At 44.8% G+C, this 22,256-nt stretch overlaps 1 protein-coding gene across 4 annotated transcripts in view; it reads right to left on the bottom strand.

The window, feature by feature from the left end:
* Positions 1-22,256, bottom strand: part of OBSCN (obscurin, cytoskeletal calmodulin and titin-interacting RhoGEF) — a 293,495-nt gene that overhangs the window by 176,413 nt on the left and 94,826 nt on the right. Inside the window, exons 33-39 of one of the 4 annotated variants that reach the window (XM_054991178.1) lie at positions 21,888-22,151; positions 20,968-21,234; positions 19,441-19,704; positions 15,423-15,689; positions 13,991-14,257; positions 9,677-9,940; positions 7,895-8,161 (exon numbers count right to left, since the gene is read on the bottom strand). The exons of 1 other annotated variant lie outside the window; for it this stretch is intronic. In XM_054991178.1, the coding sequence (XP_054847153.1) occupies positions 7,895-8,161; positions 9,677-9,940; positions 13,991-14,257; positions 15,423-15,689; positions 19,441-19,704; positions 20,968-21,234; positions 21,888-22,151 (1,860 nt within the window). The remainder of the gene's footprint in view (positions 1-7,894; positions 8,162-9,676; positions 9,941-13,990; positions 14,258-15,422; positions 15,690-19,440; positions 19,705-20,967; positions 21,235-21,887; positions 22,152-22,256) is intronic. 2 more of the 4 variants (XM_054991179.1, XM_054991180.1) reach the window with 2 other exon arrangements.

Consider the following 22,256-nt stretch of genomic DNA (forward strand, 5'->3'; position numbering starts at 1 on the left):
CCCCTTCTTTTTTCCCTCAACCACCAGAAACCTTCACCTTGACCCACCATAGCATTGTGAGAAATGTTTCATTTCTGTTATCTGTGCTTAAGCAGACAACACTTCTCTGGTTTGGGAATTCTGTAAGCCCCCCACTCCCAACTTTTTAATGTTTGGGATTTTGATGGAAATCGGAGGTTTCCCCTGGGCTTGCAGGAAAATGTCCCCCCTCATCTGTACATGGCCATTTTATGTGGATTTTTTGATCCGCCTTCTAGTGCTGTGTTCAAAATTAGAGATATTGATGAAGAGCATTCTGAATTTATGAAAGATTAAAGTTTTGGACTTCAAGGTCACACCCAATTTTATTTTGGAATGGTTTCATTAAGTTAAGTAGGCATTGGGAGTAATGAAAGAGGCACAGCTGGGCTTGTTCTGGTCCTAGAGAGAATTAAGAAATAATAATAACAACATTCGATTTATATACTGTCCTTCAGGACAACTTAATGCCCACTCAGGGTGGTTTACAAAGTGTATTATTATTATCCTCACAACAATCACCCTGTGAGGTGGGTGGGGCTGAGAGAGCTCCGAGAAGCCATGACTGACCCAAGGTCACCCAGCTGGCTTCAAGTGGAGGAGTGGGGAATCAAACCCGGTTCTCCAGATTAGAGTCCTGCCAGTCTTAAGTGACTGAGCCAAGGTCACCCTGCTGGATTCAAGTGGAGGAGTGGGGAATCAAACCCGGCTCTCCAGATTAGAGTCCCACGCTCTTAACCACTACACCAAACTGGCTCTCAGTTGAACAGGGAGAATGAAAGGGAGGGCAACTAAATATTAAAAAAATTTAAAACATATAAACAAGCTAGGCAATAAATATATAAATAAAAAATTCAGTGACACTGGTTTTTAAAGGAATGAGATAACAAGGTACTGTATGAAACTGAAATTTCAAAAGTTACACTAGAAATGGATCTAACCGAGATGATCTTTTTGAGGGGTTTTTTTTTACCATGCACAGTTAAGACAGCCGTTGTCTTCTGGTCCCCGCACACACAGGTGTATTCTCCTGCATCCTGCATTTCTACATGATGGACAGCCAGCTCTGCAATCCTTCCCGGCTGCATCATTGTGTACTTATCACCTGCTTTAAGCAGGCTGGGCCCTTTCTTCCACATCACTGGCGCATCTTTGCTCAATTCACAGCGCAGGGTGACGGTGCCCTCTTCCGGAACTTGCGCATCTTTTAATTCTTCCTTGAAAAACGGAGGAAGAGCTGAGGGGTAGAAAGCAAAGGCAATGCATGAAAAGGGCACAGAAGTCTGAACCTGACCGAAATGGTGGCGATAGCTCTTAGGAACCAGGGTGCTGGGAGAACAAAAGATCTTCAGACTTCTTGATACTGAGGGAGAAAGATCAGGGGTCACAGATTGGGCCGGGAATTGCCTGACGAGAGCTCACAGTCAGCTGGAGAGATCGGTTTAGGGTTTTTTTCAGATAAGAACCAAACTTTAGGTCTAATGTCAAAATAGACATTAGGGACAAAGCTAGGAGTGGGTTGGTAGGACTCAGAAAAAAGCTCTCATTCGCAAGGCCACCCAATATAAACAGACCCATTGGATTAGGTCTTTGGTATCTTTGGAGATGGTTATGTCCGATTTTTAATTTTGTCTAAGAAGGCCCTGTTAAAAACTATAGCTATATACACTAAAGAAGGCTATAAGGAAGCCCCTACAAGGCCCAGGTCTCCTCTGTGGCACATAGTTTTTCTCAGCTCAGGTTGGTTCATCATCACCAGCTACGACTGTTCCTCAAAAAATATGTTCTGGCCTCAGTGATCCATGCTCTAATCACATCCAAATTAAATTATTGTAACATACTTTATGTGGGACTGCCTTACAGAGGACTGAGAGATCAGCCGCTCAAGCCCTGATCTCTGTCCCCATATTAGTAGAAGTGAGGCAGGAGATCACAGGCAGGGCATTTTCTGTGGTGGCACCTCGCCTCTGGAATCCTTCCCCTTTGAGGCTTCCCTAGGTCTTCTCTGCACTGGGCTTTTTCATCAATTCTGGCCCTATACTGCATTGATTTCTTTCCAGACTTCTGCACACACAGTCAAAATATCCTGATTCAGTCTCCAAACTGTTCCCTAGACTTTTTTCATTCCACAGAATCAACGTTTCCCCGGATTTTCTACAGCTTTTCTCCCTCCACACATACCATGATGTTGTTGTTGTTTTTTCCTGAAGTCAAACCAGGTCTTTTTTGAAATGCAGAATGCTTTCTGCAGTGCGAGGTCATGCCCAGTCCTTGTCTTTTGCCCTCCCCTTGATTCTCTTGTATCCTGATTGGTTAAACAGCAACCAATCTGTTTTTTTAAAAAAAATTTAAATAGCAATATTGCAAAGTTGGAGCCATTAAAAAAGACCAAAAAAAAACCCTTGTAAGTTTCCTCTGCAATTAACTAAGGAAACTTAGTCAAGGGACTGAGAAAATTGCTGAATCCTCAAAGCACATAGCAGAATCGGGGCATTTTTCTAGTGCAGAATTAAAAAACAAACAACACTTCGGTTTGACTCCCTTGAAGTGTAGAATTAAAGAATCTAAGCAGTATGAGGTAAGAACTGATGAATAAAGTGGATCCAATCCTCATGGGCTGAATACGCAGAAAGCCCCGTGTTAAGTTCGCCATGTGGAAGAGGCCCTGCTGCCCACTTTACTTTCTTTTATGTACCGGGCCAAAATGTATCTTTTTACCCAGACGTTTTATCTTACTAGCTTTTTAATGTTCTGCTTCTGTTCTATAGATAGTTTTCATGCTGCTTATGTCTGATGTCTTCTTTTTTAATATTGTGACATAACTTTTATTGTAAACTACCTCAAGCAGGACTGAAGAGGTGGCATAAAAATATTCTTTAAAAAATACAGCTGCTAGCATATTGCCAGCTCACACTGGGTCTGGGACTTGACTGTACATTCGCCAAAGAGGTTGACCACCACAGTTGTAAAGGAAAATTATAAGTAAAATAAAATCAGCAAATTTTATGGCAGGTGATGATGCACTTTTTTATAAGGCATATTTTACCATTTACGGCCAAAGAGGCTGTGGTTTGTTGGTCTCCGCACACACAGGTGTAATCTCCCATATCTTGAATCTCCAGTTCGTGGATCGACAGCTCGACACTGACACCGTCCTGTCTCATGACATACTTTCTGCTCGCTTGGAGCACGTGGTGCTCCTTCTTCCACTGCACAGCTGCGACTTTGGTCAACTCACAGCGCAGTGTGGCACTGCCACCTTCTGTGGCTTCCTCATTCTTCAGGTTGCTTTTAAATCGAGCAGGCAAAGCTGAGGATTACAGAATGGAAACGCTGCATTTAAAAGTAACACAGGATCGCTTGCAGGAGCCAACAGGTACAGCACAATGTGACAAAACCAAACATTTTAGTAAATTAGTGGGTTTTTTAAGGGTTTTAAAGGCAGGGTGCCGATAATTGTCCACATCTGAACTACCAGAACCAAGGAGAAGACACACCAGACATTTTTTACCAGAGAACATATCTTGTGGAAACACCACCAAAATGAACTGGCATCCTGCAATTTATTTCAACAGAGTTTTCACTGGAGACATCGTGACAGGCCATGTGCAACAGGCAACAAAGACACACCACCACAGAAACTATAAACATTACAATGCCAAATGCTCACAAGCCAGCTACAGATCGGTGCAGACAACAGGACTGTTAGGAGACCACATATTTCATTTTCTTTACCCTGCACAGACAAGAAAGCTGTTGTCTTCTGATCTCCACAGACGCAGGAATATTCGGCAGCATCTGCCAGGTCCACCTCTCGAATCTCCAGCTTAACGACCGAGTCTTCCTGGCTCATTTTGTATTTCTCACTTGCTTTAAGCAAACATTGCCCCTTCATCCACTCGACGGGAGCAGCCTTAGTCAGCTCACAGTACAGAACGGCTGTTGCCCCTTCTGTGGCATCCACGCACTTCAGGTCCTCTTTGAAGAGGGCGGGCAGAACTGAAGGATGCAACAGGCAAAGAATATTGTCACGTCTGTACCCCTACAGCCATTCCATTGCTCTCTTTATTGAACCATTGCTGTAGCTTGATATCATTTTACAGATGCTCCAACCGTAACTTTCGTTTCTTCAGCAGCCTGGGAACACAGCTGTGTTATCTGTTCTTTCTTTGAGGCTCACCGAAGTGACCTTGTGATGTCTGCGCTATTGTAACTTACTTCCCTGCGTTCCCAGACCAGCTTCTACCCTAATCTGTGGTCTAGGCAGGAGACGGGGAAATGAGTGGGTATTTAGAGTGTGTACTTTCTTCAAGTTGCTACTCCTATCAAGGAACTGTGTATTGCCAGATGCTTTTTTTGCCTCTGAGTATTCTATGGACACATATATGGAAAAGGTTGGAGTTCTGAATACAAACCATTTACCCAAGAGCTTGGATTTCTTGTTGCAATGGTACAGAGCCCTGTCTACCATATCCTGTCATCCACAGCCTGACAAATATTAGTGCACAGACATGGAGCAGAGACATCCACTCAGGTTGACTAGGTGTTCTGACACAACCTCTTGAGGCTTCCCAAGTAGAACAGAAGGGATCTGCTTTCTGAACATGCCGGAAGAGCATGCTGAACCACATTCAAATGTCTTGTTGAGCCTTCTCACATCTACGCCCAGGGTGATATTGCCTGGATTTGGAGCCCTCTTTGAATTCCTGGATGTCGTGGTAGCCTTGCGGGACCAAGGACACGTGTACACCATTCAAGGGTGAAAATACTGCAAGGTACATCCATGATCCTGGGGAACGTCTACAGGCATTCCAGGATGAATCTTGGTTACGTACACATTTAACAACACACACAAGATCCACAGGTATTTTGCTGGATGCTAAAATGACATCACAAGGACAGGAACACAGCGGATGACTCGGAATAAAATACCAGGAGAGTGGGAAGGGGGGTGGAGTTGGCTGATATGGACCAGCCGGGGAAGTGAGTTTCTTATAGATATCACCCAGAATCTGCAGCACCTATTCGCTCTCACCCTCACAGCAGATACTGGGCCGAGGAAAGTTTTGACCCAAAAGACATTAGACAAACAACTTAAAATCTCTGAAACATGCAACAGGAGAGGAGGGGGCGTGGCTCAGTGGTAAAGCATTCTGTTTGGCTTGCGGAAGGTCTCAGGTTCAATCCTTGGCATCTCCAGCAAAGTTCAGGTTGCAGGTGATGTGAACTACTTTAGCCTGAGACCACTGTCAGTTTGAGTAGGCAACAGTGACTTTGATGGACCAAGGGTCTAATTCAGTATAAGATGACTTCATGGGTCCAACCTGAGCAAGTGTGCTAATGATAGGACGTTTTGGAGGTCTTTCATTCATAGGGTCGCCATAAGTCGGAGGCAACTTGATGGCACATGACACACACATGGGTGCAAACAGACAGTCCTTAAAAACAAACACACTACACAACACACAACAGAAAAGGGATGGTAGAAAACAATCCACTTATAATGAGATATTTGCTATTACCATGTACTGCCAAGGTAGCTGTGGTCTGCTGGTCGCCACACACACAGGTATATTCACCAGAATCCTCCTCTTCTAGGTTTTGTACCACCAGCTCTAACTCGGTGTCCTTCTGGCTCATTTTATACTTCCCACTGGGTCTCAGCAACTTGCTGCCCTTCTTCCACTGCGCTGGAGCCGCCTTGCTCAGCTCACAGTATAGGCTGGCTGCCTCACCTTCTGTGGCTTGAACGCTTTTTAATTCTTCTTTGAAACGCACGGGGAGGGCTGAGGAATAAGGAAGGAGCAAACACTCTCAGCAATGTTGCGTGCTGTAGATGTGCACGGAATTCATGCATCACTATGCTTCCTTTTTAACATTGCCTTTTTCGGCGACAGGCATGGACTTCAACCACAAAAATATTCGTCTGTACTGATCGGACCGTTTCTAGCTCCATCCCAAAAAAAGCAATGGGGTCCTTCAGTGCCCTAGAACCTCAGTTGTCATTCTACCAGCCTTTCAAGGACCCTTTCTACATTGTCTGCTACAGAAACCTTGCATGTTGCAAAGGATTTGGGAGACATTCTCTAGCCTGTACTAGGCTAGGTACTGAACAAGACTCTTGGGGTGTTACTGACATCCCAAATGACCACCAAGTATGGCCTGGAACACACAACATTTAGAGGAACGTGGTATTGGACGACAAGCTGTCTTCCAGTTTGAAAATAAAGATCTTCTCCCTAAGGAACCCTTGTTAAGCTTTCAAGGAATCCAAAGACTAAAAAACACTGCTATGGAACGAGAGCAGAAACAGCAGCGCTGAAATAAAACACTGGAATTCCCAAAGAGTTTGAGGGAAATCAGGCACAACTACACAGCAGAGAATCTGACTTCAAACTGTGGAACCAAGCAGAGGGGGAAACTCGGGCTTTCCGGACCAGACATTTAACACAGGACGTTCTGATTTACCATGGACGGCGAGAGCTGCCATTGTCTTTTGGTCACCGCACAGGCAGGAATAGTCTCCGGCGTCTTTAAGTTCTAGACTGTGGATCACAAGTTCCAAAACTGTTCCTTCCTGCCTCATTTCATATTTGTCACTTGGCTTGAGCGTCTTGTGCTTCTTCTTCCACTCCACCGGAGAAGCCTTTGTCAGCTCGCACCGGAAAGCCACACTCTCTCCTTCTGAAGCCTCTTTGTTCTCCACGCCTTTCTTGAAGAGGGCAGGGAGGGCTGAGAGGTTTAGAAGGAATAGAACATGTGAGCAATAGCCGCTGGCCAGTCCTAAGTACCTGGCACAGATCTGGAAGGAACTGGATTTTCATACTATATTTCATGAACTCTCCCTTCCTATCCCAAACCGCAACCTTTTTTATCAAGGGCAGAGAGAGCCCCTGATTTTTAAAGCTATTCCTCCACAACTCTCTTCTAAGGTGATCCAGCAAACAAAATTGCATACAATATAACTATTATATAATGGGGCAAATATTACAACAAGGAATAGATGGGAGATGACAAATAGATCAACTACGGAAAGAGTATCCTGGGGGTGACAATATGCCAGAACACCCATTTTGCAGAGTTGCATTTGGCCAAAATCAACACATGTGCAAACCATGTGCAAACCCAACCAACACATGTACAAACCCATGTGCAAACCAAACTCTTGTTAGTCTGAGGGTCTGACCACACGAGACAAAATACACTCGAATTACTCTGGTCATTCAAGTGAATTTTGTAATTGGAGTGTATTTGAGGGTAATTCGAGGGTAATTTAAGTGTATTTTTTCTTGTGCGGTTTGACCCTGATTTCTAAATGTTTGAGTTCTTCTTTTGAGCCCTGAAAGGGTAGAAACTGTACTCAGTCTATAAGGTTTTTGAAAGCATGGTAGAGTGTCTGCACGGCGGAATTCTACAGACTGACTGCTTGAGGAATAAGTTCACATTGGCTTGTTACTTAGAAATGAAATAGAAGTTCTTTATTGCTAGAGAACTCTGTACTCGATAGGAAAGTCAAAGTAAAAGCTTCCAGCTATCTGTCTAAGCTAGGATGGAAAAAGATTGTAGAAAGCATGTTCAGCTTGTGTGTTGGGCAGAGGAAGAGAGAAAGAAAGAGAAAAGGAAAGCGACCTGAAAAAAGAATAGTGTTCTGGTAACAAGGGGGCAGCTGCAGGAGTGGACCAAGGAAAGGTCAGGTAGTAACCCTGTCTAGCCATCACATACTCTAAACTGCCCCCCCCCGAGTCTTCGAAGTCTGTGCTAGCATTAAGTGACATGGCACAGTCCATTCCTTCCACCATTTTGGAAGGAAGTTCTTCTGAACTTACTTGCTTTATAACTACCCATGAAAAACAGAAAACAGCTTCCGTAAATGTACCATTCACTGTCAAGGAGGCCGAGGTCTTCCAGTCCCCAAATGTGCAGCTGTAATCTCCAGCATCGGCCAGTTCCAAACTGTGAACGACAAGCTCGGCAAGTCTGCCCTCCAGCTTCATTTCGTATTTGTCACTTGGCTTGAGCACCTGATTGCCCTTCCTCCACTCCACTGGACCGGCAGCCTTGGTCAGCTCACACTGCAGGTTAGCTGTCCCACCCTCTGCAGCCTCCTGGTTCTTCAGCTCTTTCTTGAAACGTGGAGGGAGGGCTGAAGATCACAAAGAGCATGTTACAGTTCAAAGGCCACCACAGCTGAACGACTCCAGGAAGATGCTCTCATCCAGCAGCAACATTATTATTTATATTATGGCCAGGGCTTTTTTTCTGGGAAAAGAGGTGGTGGAACTCTCAAGAGGGAAATATGAGAGAGAAACACACGGGTCCCCTTACAAAATGACCATTTCCTCCAGGGGAACTGATTTCTGTCTGGAGATCAGGGGGCGTTCCACTGTGTTTCCACTGAAAAAAAGCCCTGATTATGGCTATCTATCTGAGAAGCTTGGCAAAAAAAAAAAAACACCAATATCTAATTTTAAAGCCATTATATTAGTGAGGAGGCAGGAAAGCTTACACGTACTCTTAATTTCGGCTTGGGGTCTTAAAGGAGGCTTTCTGTTGCCCCAGAAGTGATGTTTTCACGAACCAAACAAACTGGTTTGCGAACCAGGGCAGGTTCGTGAAAGTTCATGAAATGCAATGAACCATGAACTGCATGTTTGGTATTTTCCCGGTTCGTGCCCATTTCTAGTGTGCATTCTCCAAAACGGTCAGTAGCTTAGTTACTATTCAAGCAAGTGAGACTGTATGCTCCTAGTGGATCTACCATAACTGTCTCTTTTCCAGCATTACATCGGTAACAGCAACACATCCATCAGAAGGACCATTCCCACGTGCTTATCAAGCACACACACACCTTCCTCAGCACAGCAGGTATCACACACAGTCACCCCACCCTGTTTCAACAAGTCACAGCCAGTGGAAGTCTTGGATTCAAAAGAGGGTATATCACCCAGCCCAGTACAGGGTAGGGGAGATCTCTAAATTTTTGGCCCCTAAATAAAGTAAAAAAAAAATTCACTGCTGTAGTGACATACTGTGAGAAAAGACAACCTTAGTGTGATATCACCACAAGCGGAAATCTACTCTGGAAAGGTGGTTTGTTTGGCCACATCTTAATGTAATAATGACATTTTAGTTTCATGCCAGTGTAACCCCTAAGAGGTTAATTGGTTTAGCCCAGTGGGGTGGAGTCAGAAGCTAGAGGCAGGCTGCTGATTGCTTAATAATTTATACGCTCTTATCACCTTGATTAAGGTAATCAAATGTTGTATGTAAACAATATGATTTAAAGTGGCGTTTGTGTATTGTGTTTGGTTGGTGTTACTGGGATTGTATTATTTTTGCAGGACTATAATTCCCCAACAAGAAGACAGAAGCCTGGGATACAGTTGCTTCGAATTAATGAAAGAGGACTCACCACATCATGAAATAATGAACTGTTTTACCTTTTCAAAAACATGGTTGATTTAAAGTTTTCTGTATATTTGCACATGAGTAGGGTTTTTTTAAAAAAAAGTTGTATTTTATCAATTGCTAAAAAGTTTAAAAGAAAAAAAATAAAAATTCTTTCTTAAAATTGTGTGAAAGTTGCTTCCTAAGCCCCATAGAACCCATGAAAAGAGAAGTTACACCACCATCATATGAAAATATGTGTAATATTTACCAAGCACAGTTACAGACGTAGAAGTCTTCTGGTCTCCACACACACACATATAATCTCCAGCATCCGCCTCAGTGACGTCATGTACAGTCAGCTCAGCAACGGTGTCTTTTTGTTTCATTTTGTATTTGTCACTGGGCTTTAGCAGTTTTCCACCTTTCATCCACTCCACCGGAGCAGCTTTGCTTAGTTTGCAACGTAGAGCAGCCAGTCCACCTTCTGTCACTTCACAGCTTTTGAGCTCTTCTTGGAAATGTGCAGGCAAAGCTGAGGGACGTAATACCAACAGAGAAAGAGTCACGGTCCTTCTAATCTGAAACCTGGGAGCATTCCACCCAGAGCAGCCGCCGTGCAAGTTCCATTCAAATCAATGGAAGCTTTGGAGCAAGAAGCCCTTCGTGGAATGCACCCTTCGTCGTCTCTTTCCCAACAACAGAGCTACACATAAAGCATTTCCAACACTACTGAAAGAGCAGGGGTGGCCTACAACATGCCAAAAAAATCCCAGATTTTCCAAGGTTCCAAAGTTTAAAATGTTTGCATTTTAAATTTCAACAGAACCTTGATATTTTAGACTTTGGAAATAAACTCAAAATCATAAACATAAAAAGAGAACATTGGCATATTGTGATTATTTTTTTAAATGTCAGGTTTTGTATATTGGATAAAAACAAAAAATAATCAAAATGTCAACACAGTTGTTTGTTGAAGCCATTAACTACTACATGTAGCTATTTCATGTGCCACACATTTCACAGCATAGCTGTGATATACAGATAGAAAACAGATACAAGCACATCGCATCACAGACTAGTGTGCAACAAACACAGAAACAAAATATAAACACCACATGGAAAAACAGATTGGAAATACCCTAAGAGGAATAAATACTGTCAGCGAATGAAATAAACATGGCTTTTAAAAAAATAAACAGGAGTAAGAACTCAGTGGAAAACTTTAATAAGGAAGGATAAAGAGGGATATAATGAGCCACTGGCTGACGAAATAGATTAAAGAATTATATCAGAAGGTCTGAGAAATGATCCAAAAGTTGGGAAGCAAAGAATAGAGTGAAAATAGCTGAAGAACGCAAACTATTGAACATGCATCCTAAACATATTTACACATAGATAAAAATAGGGCTGACACTTGGAAACTGTAGATTTCCTCAAGTTGTCTATTTTGGACAAACATCCAAACTTTCCAAGGAAACCATCATCTTAGCTATTTTTCAGCCTGGAATGCAAACTGCTCAAAGAGCTAGGCTGTTGTATTCTCCTTGAATTCTTCAGAGGTTTCTATGAACTCAAGGGTAACCAGCTAATGGTTCACCACTCCATAATTGTTCCATGACTTCCCCTGAAGCATCTGCCATGGGCCAATGTCAGGTTGCGCTATCCTAGAATGTTCTCGTTGGAGCGCTGGGTTAGTATTACTTTGCCCATGTTCTCTGGCTGACATAACTGAATGGCAATTGCACACTAGCGGAATGTTGGCTATTTTTTCAACTTGCTATAAGCCTGTGGCATCTGTGTGTTCCTTTAATAAGAAGTCACTTTTCACACAAGAAGTTTCCAAGCCATGATTTCTGTTGGCTTAAGACTTGCCTGAAAGGCCAGCTGTTGAACTAGATTATTCACCAGTCATGTTTCCATTGGAAAGAGAAACTGGCATTTGCTTTCTTGCTTTTGTTCATAGAAACAAGACACCCTTGAAACGCTCATGTCAATGAACTGCCAAAAACAGCCAGGTCATAAAATTAACCTGTAGATTTGTATAAATAAAATTTCCATAAAAACTCTTATTTAAAACAATCACTTTACTCAGGGCTTTTTTCAGGGAAAAGAGGTGGTGGAACTCAGTAGGTTGCCAGCACAGGGGGCAACTCTTGGCGGGAGGTGGTGCCCCTGGTACCACATGCATGTGTGCAAAGTGCATGCATGCTCCCAGGACCGCACAATGACATCACATTGGGTCAGCTGGAACAAGGGGGAAGTTTTTAAAAGTTTAAATCGCCTTTGGCAAAAATGGTCACATGGCTGGTGTGGCGCGGAGGGTAATCTAAACTCCCCTCTGTCTGGAGAGCAGGGGCCATGGCCACCAGTCATGTGACTATTTTCAAGAGGTGCTTGAACTCCGTTCCACCGCATTCCTGCTGAAAAAAACCCTGACCTTACTGAAGCTGAACTTTACTACAAACCAAATAAGGAGTCAACTGAACTGTTTGCTAAAAATGTGTCTTCTGTATTATTAAATGCAGAGTTGGCAACTGAACTGTTGAGCTGAAAGCTGTATCCTAACACATACTACATTTGTGATGCTTAAGTTCCTAAGATCTTCTATAGCAACAAATAAAAAATTCTCACAGGGAATACTGGCCACTCGACTAATGTCTAATCCAAGATGCAGCTGAGTGGGATGCTTTAAGGTGGTAGGTAAAGTGGAATACCATGAGATGAGAGCAGCACAGGGGCTCTGGTGCATGCCACGCAAAAAGTCTTTTCAACCATTGGTATCCAATTTATGCTGTGCGGCAGACCAGCCCAACATGACCTCTTCATCCACTTTCATCCAATAGAAGAACAAAGAAGTGTTCAAAGGAAAAAAATGAACCTAGCAGAAAAGAGCAAAAAGTCCAAACATGGATGGTAGATCAAAAAATCAGTTCTTGGCAACTGGATCCAAGATTTGGTTTAATTATATTGTTAAAGGAATAACATTTGGGGATGGGGATGGGGCAAAGCATCAGCTTTGCATGCAGAAGGTTCCAGATTCAACCCTCAGCATCTCCAGTTAAAAGGGTCCCACAATAAGTGATGTGAAAGATGTTGACGTGTGACCTGGAGAGCTGCTGCTAGTCAAAGTAAGCAATATTGACCCGATAGACCAACGGTCTGAACTCAGTACAAGCAAGTTTCATATCTTGATGGCCTTTTGGACAAGAGTCAAGTATATGAAAAGGATGGAAGCAGGATGCGACCAAGAGGCACGCCCAGAACAGCAGCATTCAAGACAGCATGGCTCAAATCACAAGTAATATTAAATAAAGTGTAAAGAGCCCCGTGGCGCAGAGAGGTAAGCTGCAGTATTGCAGCCCAAGTCAGGACCTGAGTTCGATCCTGGCAGAAGCCGGGTTCAGATAGCCGACTCAAGGTTGACTCAGCCTTCCGTCCAAATGAGGTTGGTAAAATGAGTACCCAGTTTCCTGTGGGTAAAGTGTAGATGACTGGGGAAGGCAATGGCAAACCACTCCATAAAAAGTCTGCCAAGAAAATGTTGTGACGCGACATCCCCCCATGGGTCAGTAATGACTCGGTGCTTGCACCTTTACCTTTTTATTAAATAAAGTATTAAAGGACATTTCTAAACTGTCATGTGTTGCTTCAGATCCAGAGTTAGCCATGTTAGTCTGTAGTTGCAAGAGTCCAGTAGCACCTTTAAGACTAACCAACTTTATTGAAGCATAAGCTTTCAAGAACCACAGTTGTCTTTGTCAGATGCAGGATGTGTTGCTCCAGGGAACTGTAAAATAGTCTGCACTGGAGCTTTTGAAAAATTGTCAAGAACTGGAGCTTTTGAGAGTCCTCCATGGCTCTGTGTCATGACCTCTTAATGACCAGTGATGCACCCAAGCTGCCCAGCAGCCTTTCAAATGCAGGTGCCAAGTAATCATCCACCCTGACAGATCTGTTTTGGACACCAAGGCTGTCTATATAAGACCTTTACTGAGAGACTCTGATGACTTCATTCAGTATACTCATTCTCCATAAGTCACACACTATTTTCTTTCTGCTCAGATCCTGAGACCCTTTGCACAACAGATGGGGCCAGCACAGGGAATGCCATGATTCATAAAGGGGAAAAGTGGTATGATTTGGAATTTCTCATACTGACATCATGCTTTCTGATACTAGGAATTTCTTCTTCCACATCTCAGTCAATACTCAAGCGCCAAAGCATGAATATGGGAGCACAACAAGACCTAAACACTTGGCGCCCCACCATAGCACACCATTGAATTCCTCCAGCATTGCACAGATATTACTTTGGTGTTGCAGATCAATAATGCGCATACAGATGTTTAGGGCTGAGATACAAAATATAGACCAAAACGTTGAGGACGAATTTGGGAGACGCTCCCCGACACCAGACACAAACACGTAGAAATATGACATTAACAAGAAACCAAAAAGGAAACGGACAGATTGAAAGGAACCAAGTTGGAAAACAATAAACCAGAGTAAAGAAACACAGGAATTTCCACAGGTAAAGACATATCCTGAAGCAACATTATTGTAATGGGGAGCATTTGGTTACCATGGACGGTCAAGACAGCTGCTGTCTTCTGGTCTCCACAAACACAGGCATAATCTCCCGTGTCCTCTACCTGGAGATCACGGATCAGCAGCTCCGCTTTGGCCCCTTCCTGCTTCATCCGGTACTTATCGCTCGGCTTGAGGGTTTGGGCTCCTTTTCTCCACTTCACTTCGGCCTCAGCTTTGGTCATTTCACAATGCAGAGTGGCTGTGGTACCTTCCATGGCCTCTCTGTTCTTGAGGCCTTCTTTGAATAGCACTGGCAGGGCTGAGACGATGGCAATAAGGAGAGAGTGCAAAAATAAACGGTGGGAAGAAAGGGAAACAAATTCGTTACCTACTAAACCCCTTCCCGCTGAATTCCCAGTGACTACAAAAGATTTAGGAGCCCCGTGGCGCAGAGTGGTAAGCTGCAGTACTGCAGCCTAAGCTCTGCTCATGACCTGAGTTCGATCCCGGCGAAAGCCGGGTTCAAGCAGCAGGCTCAAGGTTGACTCAGCCTTCCATCCTTCTGAGGTCGGTAAAATGAGTACCCAGTTTCCTGGGGGTAAAGTGTAGACAACTGGGGAAGGCAATGGCAAACCACCCCGTAAAAAGCCTGCCAAGAAAACGTCATGATGCGACATCCCTCCATGAGTCAGTAATGACTCGGTGCTTACACAGGAGACAACCTCTACCTTTACCTACAAAAGACTTACTGAGGAAAACATTACTTTCTAAAAACTCCCTAAAAATTCGTTCCCCAGGCAGGAATGAAGCCCAAGGAAAAGGGATGTGGGAATTTAAATCAGAAGTGCAGCTTTGCATGAATAGAGGCAGTCAAGACAACATGTGGGACATCTTAACTCCAGTATACTAAAGGAAGACACTTTTCTGAGCACCTCCTGAGCTTAACATTCATGTGATTGAAGTAGGATTCTCTACCCAAGAATATTTGGAGGAAGAATCGCTTTTTCTTTAGACTTTTTTTCAAGACGTGTATTTAAATTGGCTGGTAGGGGAGAGGTTTAGCCCTTACTGGAGTTTTTTCCCCAGTAAAAAAAAAAAAGAATATATCCTGTGTCATTATCTTTGCTATCACTTCAGATTTTTCTAGGAATTTCTAAGCTCCCTGGCTAAGCACACTTAAAGACAAGCTAAAGAAGTTTTTACAATGGAATGAGAATTATAACCCTTCAGTTAATTCTGATTTCAAACCCTCTGAGACAGCAGAGTTTAAAACTATCACAGCCTTGTGAAATTTGTGCACTCAGTGAAAATGAATAAGATACTCTAAAGAATAAAGGATCTCCAGTTCTGTCTGTTAATTCGGAGAACATTAGCTCTATGTTGTGATGGGCCAAGGGTGCAACAGGATTCACAAGACGGAAAAAGGCATGGAAATCTATCCAAAGCAGCACAGCAAACAGAACTATGGATGTATTTTTTTTTACCCTTGACTTCCAAAGATGCCATGGTCTGTTGGCCTCCACAAACACAGCTGTAACTTCCAGAATCTGCTGGTTCGAGGGCTTGGATAACCAACTCAGCAAGGGCACCTTCGCGCCTCATTTTGTATTTGTTGCCCGGCTTAAGGGCCTTGTGTCCTTTCTTCCACTCAACGGCAGCAGAGGCTTTGTTCAATACACAACGCAGAGTGGCATTCTTGCCCTCTGTAGCTTCTTCATCCTTCAAGGGCTTGGTGAAAAGTATAGGCAGGACTGCAGAATGAATGCAATATGCGACACAAGTGCATCAAAATTAAGACAGTGGGAACCATCAACTGTTCTTTACTTAGTAAGCAATTATGAATGGTGGATTATCTATACGACCAGGAAAATTTATTTAGGGCTTGATCCACTATGTCTTTAAAAAAAAACACACACACAACAAACCCATTCAGTCAGGCTGCAAAGTTCAGGAACTGCATTAAAGATCCTTAAGAGCCAGTTTGGTGCGGTGGTTAAGAGCGGCAGGACTCTAATCTGGAGAGCCAGGTTTGATTCCCCACTCCTCCACTTGAAGCCAGCTGGGTGACCTTGGGTCAGTCACTTAAGAGTGGCAGGACTTTAATCTGGAGAGCCGGGTTTGATTCCCCACTCCTCCGCTTGAAGCCAGCTGGGTGACCTTGGGTCAGTCACTTAAGAGCGGCAGGACTCTAATCTGGAGAGCCAGGTTTGATTCCCCACTCCTCCACTTGAAGCCAGCTGGGTGACCTTGGGTCAGTCACTTAAGAGCGGCAGGACTCTAATCTGGAGAGCCGGGTTTGATTCCCCACTCCTCCACTTGAAGCCAGCTGGGTGACCTTGGGTCAGTCACTTAAGAGCGGCAGGACTCTAATCTGGAGAGCCGGGTTTGATTCCCCACTCCTCCGCTTGAAGCCAGCTGGGTGACCTTGGGTCAGTCACTTAAGAGCGGCAGGACTCTAATCTGGAGAGCCTGGTTTGATTCCCCACTCCTCCGCTTGAAGCCAGCTGGGTGACCTTGGGTCAGTCACTTAAGAGCGGCAGGACTCTAATCTGGAGAGCCAGGTTTGATTCCCCACTCCTCTGCTCGGAGCCAGCTGGGTGACCTTGGGTCAGCCACAGCCCTTTCAGAACTCTCTCAGCCCTACCCACCTCACAGGGTGATTGTCATGAAGGCGGTATATAAACCCAATGTTATTATTCTTGTTATTATTAACAGTTGAGATCTTGGCCTAGGCCTCGCTTTCATGCCTCCTTATTTTGCTGGTTCCGTTCTCTCTCTTTCCCACCTCAGTAAATTGCAACAAATACCAATTCAAAAAATGGTAACGCATCTAACAAGAGTCTAACGCTTTGAATGCAATCGTTGGGAGGCTAGAAAAGACCTTTTCCTTGTCACTTTGAGCACTGACCATAGGAGGAGAGCTTATTTATGAATTTTGAAATTTAAAAAAAATCTACTTGGTAATTTCCAAAGATGTTACACAATAGAAATAGTGACAAAATTAAGAGATTAGGTCAAGGTTCATTGAAAATATGAATCCTTTCCTGAAGTAAATCAAAACTAATGGCCCATCTCACAAAGGGAAGAAGGAACATTTTCTACACATCGTTAACTTCTAAAAACTATAATGAAAAATATATTAATGTATTGTCGAAGGCTTTCATGGCCGGAGAACGATGGTTGTTGTGGGTTTTCCGGGCAGTATAGCCGTGGTCTTGGCATTGTCGTCCTGATGTTCCGACAGCAGCTGTGACTGGCATCTTCAGAGGTGTAGCACCAAAAGACCGAGATCTCGGTCTTTTGGTGCTACACCTCTGAAGATGCCAATCACAGCTGCTGGCGAAACGTCAGGAACGACAATGCCAAGACCACGGCTATACTGCCCGGAAAACCCACAACAACCAAAAATATATTAACTTTCCATAATTACCCTGATGTGGTGGGGAGGCATCATTGCATGTATGATAGCATCGCTTCAAGGAAAAACCTGCAGTGATGGCAGGTTGCTCTAAGGGGGAGTAGCTTCCTTGGCTGAATGGAGATTTCAACCTGGGTCTCTGTTTTCTGCTTGTTATACGCTCTAATCCACATTTATAAATCAATTGGGGAACGAACAAATCCTGATGCTACAACAATCCTAACCGGGAACAAGTGATCAGTCCTACTGCAGGGGGAAAGATGGGACTTGACAATGGTATTTTGAGGCCTGCCACCAGGGCTTTTTTTCTGGGAAAAGGAGTGGTGGAACTCCATGGTGGAAATCAGGACCGCACAAGGACATCCCTTTGGGTCAGCTGGAACAAGGGGGGAGTTTTTTAAAGTTTAAATCGCCCTCAGCGAAAATGGTCACATGGCCGGTGGCCCCGCCCCCTGATCTCCAGACAGAGGGGGGTTTAGATTGCCCTCTGCAGTGGTGCAGAGGGCAATTTAAACTCCTCTCTGTCTGGAGATCAGGGCCCGGGACCACCAGCCATGTAACCATTTTCAAGAGGTGCCAGAACGCCATTCCACCTCATTCCCGCTAAAAAAAAAGCCCTGCCTGCCACTATGTTCCAGAAAATGGAACCTGCTTTCACTAACTTGAGTGTCCACAAAACAGCATTTCAGACAGCAAACCTAGGTTGAATGAGTTCTTTCCATAGCCATTCTCCCACCTCCAACCCCTGTTGTCCACTGGCACTTCAACAGCCAGTGGGGGGGGGAATTAAAAGTCACCCTTGGGCCTTACATCGCTTTTGGAGAAAACCCAGAAGTGGCATCATGTCTCTGTAGGAATCACCAGAAATGCTATGGTTTTACCATAGATTTTCTGGCGATTCCTAGATGGGCACGAACCAAAATACGAACAAAAATTAAGCACGAACTAGGCTGGTTCATGGTTTGCGAACCACGGTTCATCAGAGCCCATTTCTGACGAACTGCTATGAACTTTTAGGCTGGTTCGTTTGGTTCAGTTTTTGGTTCATGACTGAAGACAGCCTGGTGCAAATCAATCAGTTTCCTAGGCAACAGGGGATGGACTTCCTGCAGACCTTCTGCTGACCTGGAAGTAACCTTCTGCTGGCCCGGAAGTGCCGTTTTCACGAACCGGTTCGCGAACCAGGGGCAGGTTCGTGAAAGTTCATGGTTTGTGAAATTTGACGAACCACGAACCACATGGTTCGGTTTTTTTCCAGTTTGTGCCCATCTCTAGTCACTACCAGGTTTTCCCCAGAAGTGATGTAATACCGTCACCTGATGGCACCACCCATGTCCCTGCCCACTGGACTTTAACCCTAAGTACACTAATAAACCAAAGGGAGCAGAGAAGCTAATAAGGTGAACATATCAGATTCCTCTACATCTTTCTGCTGCTATCTTTTTGTTTACCCAGACTACTAATCTCAGAGACTTGCTTCCTTTCAGATGCCCTCCTTCTCTTCCCTTCTTCACGCTCTTGCTAACTTCCACGAGAGCAAGAGGTGCTCTCCGTATCTCTCTCCATCCTCTAGACAGAAGGCTTGTCAGAACGCTCATTTAGGCTTTTCCTATCACAGTATGGATTTCTTTAACGTCCCTCTCTTTCCTAAAGCAACCAGCCTTGAAGGAAGTTCATTCCTAAAGCAGCCCCCCCACACACACACACACTTTCTCTATGCAAAACCAACTCCAACCATAATAACTATATTAAGATTTCAGGATCCTGGAAGCGCAATGCGTGATAATTGCATAATTTGTTCCTGAGGGGATCAGATAAAAGTATTGTAAGGTATCATAAGGCCTTCCAACATTTACGAGCCTGTAAGTTTATAAATGATCAGGGGAAATATTCATTGAAGAGGTAAATTCTCTTATTGCAAGTGCAAAATGAATGCACAAATGGTATTTAAAAGGAAAATCAGGCATGCGGTGATATGCAATATTAGAAAGTGCGTTGCTGTATTTAATTTCAGAGGGGAACCTGAAAGACAATTCTAGGAATGCCCAGTTCAGCTCAAAGTACACACTGCATCTTTTTTTTACCATTCACGGTCAGGGTCGCTGTCGTTTTCTGTCCTCCACAAACACAAGTGTAGTCCCCCGAGTCTGTCGCATCCAAGTCACGGATCAGCAGCTCAGCACATGGGCCCTCCTGCTTTATTTGGAATTTGTCACCTGGCTTGATAGCCCTGATCCCTTTCTGCCATTCCACTTGGGCCGCCTTGCTCAACCTGCAATGCAATGTGGCCGTCTCGCCCTCTGTAACCTCTGTGTTTTTGAGCTCTTCTTGGAAAAAAACAGGCAGGGCTGAAGAAGGCAATATGGACAGAGAGAAAGGGTTACAGGACTGAAAGATCTGGAGAGAGAGTGGACGGATTGTCATACAGGAAAGTTACTGGGAATGCAAACATGGCAACGAAATTCAGGGAGGGGATGCTAATATAAAGTATAGCAGCACATGAGTTGTCCCTAAAGCAAGGGGGTACAGTTATGATAGAGAAAGGAAAATAAGCATAAAACAAAGGGCATTTTGCAGGGAAATGTGTGCCCTGTTGTAGGTATCAAGAGATGGAAGGACTGCAGGAAAAAAAGAAAAGAAACCCAAGCTCCAGCCAACAGGTCCACACAGACAGGAGAACCAGCACGTAGAATTTGGTTCAGCTTGCCTGAGAACAGGCTTGATTATGGATGAAAATGTGATTTTCCAGGGTCTGAGGCTCTGCTCCCAGACTTAACAGGAAAAGGGGAGGGGAGACAGTTAGACAACCACCGCTCAGCTGTCCAGACAGACACCAAGACCCTGCCATGCCCAGCAACAGAGGAAAGGAAAGAAACACCCAAGCCCCAGAGAGTCAGACAGGGCAGGGGGAAGCCAGCCAGCCCCATCCTCTGGTGGGAGAATAGGAACCCAAGCCAGGAGGGAGAGGGCACAGGCATCAGAGATGACCAGACAGCAAGATCACCAGCAAACTCACCAGCAGTAGCTGAAGGACAGCAAAGACAACACCAGGCCACACCTCAACCAGCAGGCAGGCTAGAGAAGGCTGGAAAGGAAAGGCTGGGAACCGCGCAACCTCAGGTAGGGCTGCCTGAGGCAATCAGCAAAGGAAGCCTGGCAGCCAGTGAAGGAGGCACAGGTGTAGCTGCCAAGAGCAGCCAGCAGAGTAACCCCAGGTGTTGCTGCCTAAGACAGCCAGGGCCGAGGCTAGAGGACTGGGGGGCATGGCTGGCAGGTGGAGCTGGGAATGAGTGAAGAGATATAAGGGAAGTCCACCCACAGGAGAGAGTGGGTTGTTTAGGAGTGGAGGGGGAGAGCAAGAGAGATGGAGGAAGAGTGGAGGGGCTGAAGAAGGGAAGGAACAACGAGCTGGAAGCAGGAGGAGGCAGCTGGGAGTCAGCCAGGTTGAGCAGGTCTGCGAGTGGGTTGAGAGGGAGCAAGGGTGAGGTATACCCCCCCCCTCCTGCCACGGAGCAAGGCACTGCAATATCCCTGGTGGCTGCCTGGAGTCCAAGTCAAGCGTGCTGCCGTACAGCACTGCAGTGCCTGCGATAGAACCTGACAGTGATTACCATTCACTTTCAAAGCTGCAGTGGTCTTCTGCTCTCCGCACATGCAGGTGTAGTTTCCAGCATCTGTCAACTCCAGGTCTTGGATGGTGAGCTCAGCAAAGCGTCCTTCCAGCCTCATTCTGTATTTGTCGCTGGGCTTCAGCACCTGTTGATCCTTCATCCAGTCCACAGAGTCGACGGCCTTGGTCAGTTCACAGTGCAGAGTGGCTGTCCCACTCTCTGTGGCTTCCTCGTTCTTTAGCTCTTTTTTGAACTGCGCCGCTAAGGCTGAAGGGGACGCAGAAGGAAAAGACACTGAGGGCCAAGCTAGAAGTGACAAATTACACTTGAATGGCAAGTGATGGCAAGTATATGGCACGTAGTGATTGAGTGGAGTGCAAGTGGAGTGCAAGTGAACAGGGAGGAATATATGTGAGTCTGTTCATTTGCCATTCAAGTGTAATCCGTCACTTCTAGCTTGGCCCTGAATTAAAAGCCACCAGCGCTATGGGGGAGCCTCAATCTTTGACAGGGCGCTGCTCCAAGCAGCATTTTGTTAAAGAGAATCGCCTTTCGCACGGTATGCTTTCATTTAAAATCTGCTCTTTTCCATAATTTTTGGAATGTCTGTAGAAACTAGCCGTCCCATTAAAACAAGGCTGAGATAGCACAACAAAGTGCTGCAGTCTCAACTCTTAATGTGGAACAGAAGAACAGAATGCATCATAACATCACATGCATATTATGGCCATGTCAGCATTAACATGCACCAAGGAGACACCTTGCAGCACCCTGAGATGTCAGCAAAGGACATAAGCAGGGAGTTTCATGCCAACTGTAAGAGAAGATCAAAGCAAAGAAGTTGAAAGTCAACTTTTCCTAGGTAATAAATAAGAAGGTGAAGGAACCACTCCAAAAGAGCGGCAGTGATGAGCGTTTACCATTCACTGTTAAGACAGCTGTTGTCTTTTGGTCTCCAGATGTGCACGTGTAGTCTCCAGCATCCTTCAGGTCCAGATCTTCAACGGTCAGCTCTGCAACGGTTCCCTCTTTCTTCATCCTGTATTTGCTGCTTGGCCTCAGACCTTTGCGCCCCTTCATCCACTCCACCGGAGCAGACTTGTTCAGCTCGCAGCGCAAAGTGATTGATCCCCCCTGGACAGCTTCTGTGTTCTGTAGCAGTTCTTTGAAACGGGCAGGGACAGCTGAGGAACAGAAGGACGTTTTTATATGAGGTTCCCTTGCCAGCCCAACGTCTGAATGCAAGAGGCCTGAAGCCAAAGATGCGTTTGGTTGTTTCAAATCAACAT

This window comes from Eublepharis macularius, chromosome 11 (assembly GCF_028583425.1).
Source record: "Eublepharis macularius isolate TG4126 chromosome 11, MPM_Emac_v1.0, whole genome shotgun sequence".
Classification (NCBI taxonomy): domain Eukaryota; kingdom Metazoa; phylum Chordata; class Lepidosauria; order Squamata; family Eublepharidae; genus Eublepharis; species Eublepharis macularius.